This window comes from Pezoporus wallicus, unplaced genomic scaffold (genome assembly GCF_028554395.1).
Source record: "Pezoporus wallicus isolate ANWC-B61680 ecotype Strahan unplaced genomic scaffold, APGP_CSIRO_Pwel_v1 contig_1876, whole genome shotgun sequence".
Lineage (NCBI taxonomy): Eukaryota > Metazoa > Chordata > Aves > Psittaciformes > Psittacidae > Pezoporus > Pezoporus wallicus.
In genome coordinates, this window is record NW_026638337.1 from 3,404,693 (window position 1) to 3,416,870 (window position 12,178).

Sequence of the window (12,178 nt, forward strand, 5' to 3'; positions counted from 1 at the left end):
CCTGTCATTACTGTATCCATACTGTGGTTAACATGAAAAGTCACATGTACAATGATGCAATGAGGTTTCCTTTTCTAAAGTTATACACAGGTAAAGTTTTCCACCCAACTACAGAATAAAAATTGAATGACCATCAAAGGAGGTTCTTATTTCTTCCACCCAATTGAGGGCACAGAGCAATCACTTTTTTATCTCTGTGAGTTGAGTTTTGAAAGCTGTTCTGGTATTCTTGGTAGGGACATTTTATTTTGTGTCTACTCTTCCTCATTTCTATCATACTGCTTCTATCTATGTCTGTATACTGGTTTTAGGCAGACCTATTTACTAGCAACCAAGTGGGTTTCAAAACTAGAACTTTTATCAGGCCAACAGATCCCTCTAAGAGAGTGTCTGAACAGCTGAAGCATCAGACTGGCAGATGAAATGTCAGAAATTGTAACACTTCTCTTCCCCGCCCCTGCTAAATAAAATAAAAATAAAACCAGGCTATAGATGTGTGTTTTTAAAAAGTGGAAAGATATATCAAGAAAACAAGTTACTTATTTTAAAACACCATGGGTATGTTTCAGTCCTGTTAGCTTTTCACAGACATTATTTGCCTAATACTTGCCTTAAGAGGAGCACTGCTGTAGCTGAGTTGTCAGCAGGGAGATGGTACCTTGCTTTGGACAGTCTATTAATTTCTCACTTCATACTTCAAGTCTACCCTGTCGTAAACACACGCTTACCCATAAGCAATTCAAGGCAGGTATATTTACTGTCTCCAAAAAACCATATTAGAAGCCAAATTCTTCCTCGAAGGATCTTTTGCATCTACACACTAGAGCCTGGGTTTTAAAAAAGCACAAAATACATTGACTATTTAAAGGGACCCATTAGGATGCCTGAATCCCATACGCCAAGGGAACCATCAGATGGACAATGCTGATCCAACTCCAATACCAACTGCAAGTATTTTTTTAAAGCCTGTTAATCACATTTCCAAAATAAACTCACTGAACAGTGTGCATTTTTTAAATATATTTATTACATTGCTTACAATAATCTACAGTAATGTTCAATCTACCAAAACAACAAATTGCAACCAGGATGACATGGTCAAATATGAAACACAAGTACAACACAGTATGATGAAACAATGGCACAAAAATTAAGGTGATTTTCTTCAGCTGATTAAATGAAACAAAACATTCATTTGCAAGTTTTACATTTTTTGTTGATAAATCAACAGCTTTCTTTTTGGTTTCCTGCATCACATTAATACAAAAATGGTATATTTTAAAAAGAAAATATCCAAGCACTTTTTGAAAAAGAAAAAAAAAATTGTATGCATAACTTTGTAAAATCTTAAACTTATGTTGTAAATGTGCCAATATTTACAATATCATAGTGCAACTAACAAAATGAAGAGGCCTTCGCACAAACATCATTAGTTCCTCTTTTACTAGAGTTCAAATTCCAAAACACTGTACTGCAGGGTAAAACACAAAACTAATTACCTAAGAGAACATCAGACAACAAGTACACGCTGAATACCGTACACCTTTTTTCATACTTCACTGCTGAAGGTTAAGTTAAGCAAACGTGAATTTAACCAACATGCGCCAATACAGACACTAAAATGCGTGTGGATAAGTATGCGTGCACTGTGTGTGTTTTTAACAACCCTTTGCTAAGTGTGTGTACACGAGAAGTATCTACATACCCATTGCCTTCCATGGGGAGTGAGGGAGCTCAGCAAGTCTGTGATCAGGTGCAAGGTGAAACAGGCAAACTGAGCCAGCTGAAAGGTGTTACAACAGCAAACACAGCTCAGAACAGCCCCTGCTCTGCTTGGCAAGCCCTGCTTTTGGAACGGAGGGGCTCCTGGGGGAAGCACGCCCATTTCCAGAGTGTGACAACTACTTGCTTGCTTTACTCTGTGTGTAAAGCTACTGCTGACTGCGTGACATAAGGTTATTTTTCTGTTGATCATTCATAGATACAAGTTCTTATCCTCTCACTAACAGATAAACTGAAAGTGAAGATTAAATAATGAGTCATTTGGTTGTATACCATTAACTGAATACAAGAAAAAGCACAGACAACATTAATCTGTGTAACACCACAAAGACTTCCGGTTTGTTCATTTTGCTGCTATTTTTGACAAAACAGTAAACTTGAGTTGATCAGAGGTTCTTTTCTATATTACTGTTATTTCATTTTAACATTTAGAGTTGGAGGACATTTTTCGCAACATAGTCTACCACACAAAATTCACATACTTCACAGCAGTGTGAAGTATGAAACTGTAAAAGCAAACAAACACTATTGTTTATTTGAATTGTTATACTACACAATCTCAAGCCAGGTGTTCTTCAAGGTCGTTTAACATTATATAACCTTTCTTATAATATATGCTTATAGCCATAATATTAATGCCTTAGAATTTTCATTTTACAATCATATATGCCCTGTGAAAATTGTTTAAAGAGAAAAATAAGTAGATATAATGTGATGCTGCTGAATTATTTTGCAAATTGAAAAGCAATTTTCACATTGGATAATAAAGATTAAAGATTTTACTGAACAAAATAACTTCTAATATTGCATGAGTTAAAAACTTTTGAACAGTGCAATTCTAGAAACTCAAGTCTGAACATACCAAAATAATACCATTTCAAAATTATGATTAATGTTTTGTCTGTGTATATATAATATATTTGTGCATAAGGTCCTAACCCTTCCCACCTTGCAGTCAATGGTGGCTTTGCCACTAACTGCAAACTCAGCAGAATTTAGCCCTTGTTTGTACATGAGATCTCTTAAAATTGTGCAGACTTCCTCAGAGGAGCTGCCCAGTGCAGGTTGGTGCAGCTCCACCGACTTTAACAGAGCTACAGCAAATCCCACCAGATGAACATCCTCCCACTAATACATTTTCCCCACATATTTGTTTAAAGCCACAAATGTGACACGACTGTGCATGGGTTTCAAAGCAATTAATCTGTATGTGTGTGTATATAAATATAAACATACACATTCTATGCTTCACATGTGAACCTTTCGTTGCGTAAAAGAAGGAGATTAAAAAAAACCCTGAAAAGTTGCAGAAAGCATTAGGGAAATAATCACAAGTATTCATAAAGCTCAAAGGGAAGCAAAGCATTCACAATCTATACAAGACTCTTTAGCTACATCATAATCACCTTAAAGTAGGCACAAATAATGCAGCATACAGAGAACTATAAGAGGGTCAAATACTATAAAGTTGCTTAAGCTATTAAGTTATTTAATGAGGTTGATGAAATCTAGGAACAAACTAAAACCTGTGCTGTTGCAAGCAGAACTACAGCATCATGAAACACAATTTCAGTTTCACCCATAAACTAAAACCTTCTGGTGTTGCTCAAAAGAAACATTTAATTTATGCTTATGTATAATGGGAATTACATTCCACACAAAAGGCATCTCAAAGTCTATAAACAGTATACCTTTTCAATCTCTGAGGGACTTTCATTCCTTAAATGAAATACTGATACATATTGCCCCTGAACAGCCCCTTAATACAAAAAATATGCTGAAATGATTAAATGTTATGGACTAGCATATTCTTTGAAACAGTCTTGATGTAGAACTTGCTATGATAACAATTACTGATATAAGGTCCATTTTTCTTTTCCACAGCTAAGAAAAAGCTGTGGGATTCAGGTTTGCTGGCAATCTGTGCTGCCTGCACAGAACAAACATTCTTAATAAACTGCCTTACACAGCAGTAGCTTAGAAGGGAGAGGGGAGGAAAATTAAAATTCCTGGAATTTATTTTCTTCACAGGAAAAAAACAATTTTCAAAACATCAGGAAGTATTTCAGTCTCATGGAGTTGTCTGAATATTTGGGAAATGATCCCAATGTACCTTTATATAATAAGCGTTTCTTGGGAGTAAGTAATATATTTTATAAAATCAGTACCTTGTAAGAGGAAAAAATGCAAATAACTTCACAGTTGCAAACTTTTTCAGTAGAACAGGGCAGCCTTAGAGGATCAGGGTATGGAGGGGGGACACATGACTGGTCATATTACTGGGAACAGTTTTAGATCTGAAGTCTGAAGCAGGAATGGCAAAACATGCATTTCAAAAGGGAATGACCTAACTGCTTCAGCAAACCTGCCAGATCAATGACTTTCTCTCCAGGTGATACTGGAACCAAGTATTGAAACCAGAGAAGGTAGGTTTTGTATTCTGCTGCCCTTTTACTTCTTTTTGTAAATATCCTCCATAAAGAAAACAATACTGATACAGTGAAGCTATAACATCACATGCCAACATTTTCTAGCTGCTGAATTTTATCATGGACAAATCAGTGTAACAGAATTATTTCATTACATTTAAAAGTTGGCATGTGGCAGCTAAACATTTGCTGCTATTAAGTAAATTTTCCTGATTTCAAAATACATTAAATCATTACCAAGTAGCTTAAAAATATAATCTCTATAGATTTTTTGTTGAGGATCATAATCACACTAATTTCTAATTCTTAAATCATTAGCATTTGAGATACTGAACAGAAAGGTATAAGACAGTAAAAAATGTGTGATGGCTACACAATGGGCTTAAACACAACAGATAAAATTTAAAGCAATATGCAATGATGGGAAATATTGCTATTACGTGCATTAAAATAGACTAAGATTCTCACAAAAAAGCAGCAGAAAACAAAATTAGTAGATAATTTGTTAAGCAACTGGTTATAATGCATGACCTACTTTAACACTAGAGTTTTGCATATTCATGCTGTACAAAATGACCACCTCTAGAAATTATGAAAACAGAGAAATTAGGTCAATAGGAGGATCATTTACAGTAACACCATTTCTGTAGTCTTTCATTTAAAAATGCATAAAATGCCTTATCACAGCAAATAAAAAGCCAATGTTCCTGTTCTTAACATAAGTGAAAATAATCACTAGTTTCTCAGGCAAATTGTGTTTTTCCAAAATGTATCATATGTGTGTCTGATGACGCTAATACCCAGTGGGTTCCCAGATTCCTCATTTAGAAATCTGTCCATATTTACTTGCAACATGCAGATGATCTGTATTAACAGCTCTTGCCAGGTAAAACACTGATGTTTCCTGTGAACACCCTTCTGTTTACAGTCATCAGATGGTAATGCAGTGAAGAGAACTTGAACACTGCTCTGAAAGCGGTTTACTTTTTGTCCTGTGACACACAAGATTTCTTAATTTTCTTTTCATTTAGAGAAAAAGGCTAAACTTAGAGTGTTCCAAATATGTGTGTCAGGATCAGACAGCATGGTGCAAGCAGTTTAATATGTCAGGATTTTTCTTTTCTGCATTTTACCTATTCATTGGTAAAAGCAAAGTATTCATTAACTGTTCATACCAAAATGAATAAAGATACCCATGGTAAAAACAGAACATATAATCAGTACCCTAGATTATAAAAAGAGTGCTATTCATAAATGTGCCCATTATAGATTTTTGCATTACATTCACCTTATCCAATCTTCATTCCTTAAAGTGTGCACAATGCTGTTTTGTAGTTGATGGACATATTCAATGGCTCATTCATTACAAATTCTTGCATTAAAATGAAGTGGTAGAGACAAAAATACACCCTCTCCCCCCCCCGAATTAATTTGGCCCCAAGTTTTTGATATTAAATATGCAAAACTCTTTTGTGTGCTTCACTATAACTGTAAATTAGCAGCTATTCTCTTTAAAAATGTTAAACCTTCACCAAATCACAAACCATAAACATTGTTCCATTTTCTCTTTTACACTGAGTCTCCTACCGAATCCATATCATCCGAAGAGAGTGGGCGATACAGGTCCTGTAAGATGAAGTGCAGTATAGATTTGTTTATTGTGTTTGATTTGTTGCACTGCAAATGTCTTATTTTCTTTTTGTTACTGTGGACCAGAAGATACTGTTTAACACAAAATACACATATTCTATATACTCAGATTTTTGGCTTAATGTAATTTAATTATTTTTATTCAACAAACAGATGATTAGTAAATAAAGTTGGGAGTTCCAAAGTACAACACATTCTAAGACACAATTGTTTTTCCCTTTGATTTTGTCCTATTAAAAACTATTAAGACAATATTTGTGTGTTTGGAGGAGTCTCCTAATTGTTTGGAAATTTGGCACTATGAATTTAATTTTAAAGGGAATACAGTTCCCTTTTTGCTGTTTGGCGTACAGCAGTGAGAAAGTAAGTGCTTACCTTACATAAGGTAATCAGAACTTGCCACCCCGTGGTGATATAGCATGGATCCAGCAGGCTTTGAGCCACAGAATGCTGACACTGAATATTGCCATTACCTATATCGCACTGATAATGGTATCTCTTTTCCACAGTGTTTCTGTGTCTGTGTGCATGTGTAAAAAGGCAGCATGTAAAACCCCCATCACAGGCTCTTTCTGACGGTAGCCAAGGAACCAGGTCCTGAGAGCAGACGGAGAGTTTGAGTACATGGATTCATTGTTTTTAAAGTACCCAACCCAAGCATTCTCTGATGGATCAGATAATCCTCAAATGCCAGAGGTGCTAGGGGATGACACATTGCCCTGTCCAACCTACACAGCACAACAATCCTACACAAGATACACAACAGCACTGAATGAAAGAGAAAGTTCAGCAAAGAGAAGTGCCAGAAGACAGAGTGCTATCTTTTTGAGGTGAAATTAAGCATCACTGATGGTTTAGAGGGGTGTTGTGCAGGCAAGTGCCCAGCACAACTCATAGCCAACTTCTGACACTTTTAAAGTGTTTTGGTGGATCTTTTAAGTGTAAGACATATTTACAAAATACAACCAAACAACTACAAGATGAAATACAAGAACACATGGGAATGGGAAGGCTAATGGAACCAGCTTTAGGATTGATCTTGATTTGGGGTTTGTTCGGTTTTTTTAATCACAGGAAAATAACTGACACAAAAATAAACAAATCGAAAAGCTATCCTATAAAACAAGGACTACCTAAAATGAATGCTCTATAAATTTCAATTTTACTAGGATCTCAATAATTTACACATTTTTATGTTTTACTTGCAGGCACTTTCTGAGTGAAAATCAGATCTCAAATACATTTCTATTTTGTTGTGAAATATTTAGACAAAAGAAGCATTTTAAACAGACAAGATCATGTCATTATGAATACTAAATAATTAGTTAATTATTAAAATTTCTTTTCAGCACATACCGTTTGGGAATTTCTAATATGTAATACAGAAAAACAATAGCTTGATTTGCTACTGAGGGTAACACTAACTTTTGAATATCTTCAAGGTAATGGCTTAGTTTCTCTCAGTATAAACCCCATGCATTCAGAACTAACAAAGAAGACGCTTATGGGGACTTACTTTTAATATTTATGGAATGGTTTTGTGCTTATTTTAATAACTCTATGCTTGTTTTAAAGCAAAATCATGCATGAAATTTAAGTATCATATTCTTTGGTTTTTTTATATACATTTAAATACTTGAAACTTTTTTAAACTTTTCCTTTCTGCAAGAATTTTCCTTGCCTATAATTAGCCAAAGAGCTGTATTTCTGAAAAATATAAGAACATATTTATTATTTTGCATAGATTAATAAAAAGACAAAACTTGCTGAACGAATAAGACTTCTTGGCCACATATAGCTAAAAAAAACCTTATATACATACAATCCAACTCTGATTAGATAAGAAATAACTTAAATCTACTTTTTATTACTCTATAGGTTGCAGGCTCTAGGCAAGTAGAAAAAACATTTAAGATAATGGCAAGCAACAGAAAATCAGGTATGATGAATAGTATATGTCTACCTTAACTGAAGTCAATTACTCTGATTAAAAGACAGAGGAAAAATAAGCTCATTAAGCATTATAAAGGCCAATCAAATAAAATGTGTTATGCATATTTATTGTTATGATTGCCATGTCACCTTTTCTGATTTTGGGTCATTAAGCATACTTTATTGTGGTAGGAACTATATGCATGTGCAACACAATAACTCTATTTGAACTGCTATAAATCTGAATTTCAGATGTTTTAATCCTCTGTGGAAATACACTATTAAGTACATAATAATTTTAAACCAAAATTCTTAATTTCCTATTTAAGAATAAATATAAAGAAAGAATTAAATTACAGCAAAGTATACCTATAGTATACAGCCTGCAAGTTAAAATACTTTGAAGTTGATAATTGGTTAATAGTTAGCTCAGACAGCTGATAGCTGGCTCCTAGTTCACTTTGAAGTCCTTGTATTGCAACCAAAAATTATTCTTTCAAATCTTACTTTCCTTAAATATAGATTGAATTTCTCCCAAGAGTATTAAAATGTAGCTTTCACTGATTTCTGAATTTCTGGAAAAAACTCAGCCACACACATATGCAAGTGAGAAAGGATAAAACTTGATCTTTTTATGTTGCAGCTTTTGAGAGTGAAAAATCTTATCTCTAGGGTTACAAGAGTACTACTTTCATGAGCATTTACCACAGCAGCATTTTTGGCTTTATTTACATCAGTGCAAAACTTTCAGTCAAAGGCCAGTAAGTAAAATGATTGATCCTTATTTTAATTTGCCTAATGAACCCCATAATTAGATGGAATATTTTCTTTGGAAAATTCTACCACCTCTACTATTTTTACAGGACTTAACTACTCTGAGGGAGAAATACCCCAGGTTTTGCAAATACCTTGCTTTTGTGCCTCTGAATCCAAAAGTATAAATTCCCTGCACCTCCCAGGACAAACCCTGGCAGCCTGTCCAAACCCCTCAGCATTTTGACATACTAAGCCTACAACTCCCTGACAGCACTCAGCTGGGGATGCTGAAGAGATGATGGATTAGTTACAATCAGGCTATGCTAGAATCAGCATTCTCTATTCCCTTCCTGACCCAGTATACACCACTCACATCCCATGTATCTGATAGCACAAGAGAACATGCACTCCTCTAACTCTAAACAAGAGAGGGGCAGAAAAAAAACGAACTACACAGCTGAGCTGGCACTCCCAGGACCTAGCATTCCAGTTCTAAAATGTGGCTCTAGCAGCCAACACTCTTCAGATGGAGTAGGAATACCTCACCTTGAAACACTGAGACAAGGCAGGCACTGAAATCAGTCTCCTCTCTTGTATGTCTACCACGATACCAACAATTCAACAACCTCTTAGTGAATAACCCTCCTACAACTGCCTTGTCAGCCCTGTATCTGAAGCCATTGAAGACAAAGCAAAATGCTCTGAGATCAAATTTGGCTTATGAAAATATTGTTCATAAAATCACCTGTCCTCAAAATATAAATGGCAACATACAAAAGTTGGTACTAAAACCAAAGAGAACACCATTTATACTCCTAATATGAAAATTAAGATTAGTAAGCAACGTTTAATGGCTGTTCATATAACTAACTTAGTCATTGGAGTATACATTCTGACCTTTAACAACACAATCATATGTTTTTTCACTAAACTTCTAGCTCATTCACTTCTCAAGTTAAACATGAAAGGAGCTGAAATAAATTCTCAGAGCAAGTGTCAAGTTCCCATCCCTGAAGTTCTGATCAATTGATTTTGTAACCTAAATAATATTATTGCCATGCATTTTTACATGACTGGGATCTATTTTTACATTAATGTATTCCATGTTTCATCAGGAAAATAAAAAAAAAATCTGTTCAAAATAAAGCCAGACAAGCATGAAAGGTCCCCTACCGAGGTCAAGGAGGTTGGATATGAATATCTGAGAAGGGAATTCAACTCTTTAAAAATGTCTTACCTCTCCTCTAGTTTACTTTAATATTTATTTTCTCTTGAGTTAGCAACATGATTATGCTACCACAGCCCTTTGCATCCATAATACTGACATTCAATGATCCTGTTACACTTCCACATAACGAACATGGATAAGAAGCCTATCTGCTCTCCTCTTCATATTTGAAAGTCAGAAAAACTGTGGCCAAAACCCCCTTGTGTCTAACAGTGTTGACCACATGGTTCCCCTTCACTCACCCACAAACATTAACAGAAAAAACATCTCTTCACTGTGGGGAGAGAAGTATCAGTGGTGAGAAGGAAGTTTAGGAAAGTTACCAATGAAATGAGACAGCCTTACAGCAAATGAAAATCCACTGTATACTGATATCATCCACCTAAATAATGTATAATTCATTTCGGAGACTCTGTTCCCTGTTTGGCAACTTAATAATGATTCATTAATAAGCTTTGACAGTAAGAATAAACAATAGCGTAAGACATAGCATACAAGAAGATTTTAGTACCAGCTTACCCCTAGTACAGAAACTTTCATCTTCACTCTCTGTGTACCAGGTGATGAAAACCACAACACTACCCTGAGGCTTCAAGCGGCTGCTCTCTCACTCTCTCCATATTGCAGGATCACACTTGGCTTCCATTTCTATAAACTAGTCACACAGAAACCCATGGCTCTATCCCAGCCTGAGGTAAGACTTGGGCAGGCACAATTCCTCAGCTCCCTGGTATCCACTGGACAGCAAGAAGGGCACATGGGCTAGAAGCTACGTCATGCTACATGCTATTCCTGATCTGGGTATCTGGGGAATCAGGTCTGCAACAGCCCCTAAAGTCCAGCACTGCCAATCTTGTACCTAATCCCCTTACTTTGAGAGACACAAATTATGTCTTTGTTTAAAAACTGAAAAGGCAGAAAAAGCATGTGTTCAAACTGTGTTTATAAATAAGTCTGAGATACAGAGTACTGTCCTAGGGAAGCTTTCATTGAGAACATATCACAGTTTAGAAATAGCAGAAGACACACAGACATCTGACCCATTGCTTTTGAACAGATACAATTAATTAAATCAGCATGTGGAGCCTTTTGGGTTGAACAACTAATATTTTGTCAGTGGGTTACAGTATTAAGATAGGTACTACCTTAATTCTTGATGCATGCTTAGGTACACTGTAGATTCCTCTACAGGTTATAACTAGGGAGAATCTACAGCTACTAGTAACTCTGGTCCAACAAAGTAATTGACAAGTCTCATGCTGCCTTGGTACTGATAGTATCTTCACTGCGCAAGGCTATGATATCACAGCTAATCTGCTTCTAAATTCCACAGTGCGTTCTTTCACCTTGCTTCAAAATTAAAACTGTTTGTAGGTTTTGCAAGTGACGTAATGCCTATGGCAAATTAAGAACAAAATATGTCTTTGACAATGTGAATGTTTCCTTCCAGTTGTGAAACATCTGGTAAAAGAAACTGAAACAAAACAAGACAAAAGTTTTGTAAAATAGGAGAAAGATATCCCTGGTTTTCCCCTCAAGGAGAAACAAATTCGCAGCATACTTAGCATTTTGACAGACACAGAACAGTAGTATTTCGCTTCAGGGTGTTGTACAAACACAAGGACGGTAGCCAGGCTCTTCCACCCTATCACCCTACACACAAGGAATCAGTGGGGAGAAGTCTATCAGATAACAATCCCTATGCCAAACTCTCCCCAGTCATGCTCAGAAATCAGTCTCCTTATTTCCTTACCCTCTGTTTCCGTAGGCTTCCTGGGCTGGTGGGAGATGGGCTTGGAGACTTCCCAGAGCGGGGAGTAGAAAGCTGGCTACCAGGGGTTCCATTCACTAAAAGAAAAATAAATGGAAAAAATAAATACAAGGCATTATTTAAAACAAAAAAATAGTTGAAACAACATATTTCTTTTCATTCTCTGTTGAATAGATTAATTTGGTTTTGCTTAATGTTTTAAACATTAAATAAGGTAATTCACAAAAGAACTATTGCCTTAGAGTTTTGGTTCATGAAGCCAATCTTTATACAGAGTGCAAACAAGTGATTAACAAACCTGAAAAGATTGTTTAGTCAACAGCAGAGTACATGATCATGTTTTCTTACACTGTACTTGTTCCTGTGCTTGAAAGTGATGGGGAGCAAGGTGCTTTGTTAACCCTAACAAACATTTGCTAATGTAAACCTTTTAATACCATTTACTTATGGCTTGAACCACTACCCACCAAGATTTTAAAGCAATACTGGTTGCAAGAACATATCAGCTGTTGCTGCTCCTCACTCATTCATCTGAAGAGATTTTTACAATACCATCTGACCTAAACGTCACCTCAGACTTAACCGAGAAGGGCTTTTTAGAGGCATGTAAGTCTGACTTACATCAAAGCA

The 12,178-nt window shown here is 35.8% G+C and overlaps 1 protein-coding gene across 4 annotated transcripts in view; it reads right to left on the minus strand.

Annotated features, from left to right (window-relative positions):
- The window catches only part of DCLK1 (doublecortin like kinase 1), a 244,478-nt gene that overhangs the window by 49,821 nt on the left and 182,479 nt on the right, over positions 1–12,178 (minus strand). For 3 of the 4 annotated variants that reach the window (XM_057410443.1, XM_057410442.1, XM_057410444.1), the window contains one exon: positions 11,531–11,625. In XM_057410443.1, coding sequence (XP_057266426.1) covers positions 11,531–11,625 — 95 coding nt within the window. Of the gene's footprint in view, positions 1–1,005; positions 5,838–11,530; positions 11,626–12,178 lie in introns of those variants that run through there. The other variant, XM_057410445.1, reaches the window with a different exon arrangement.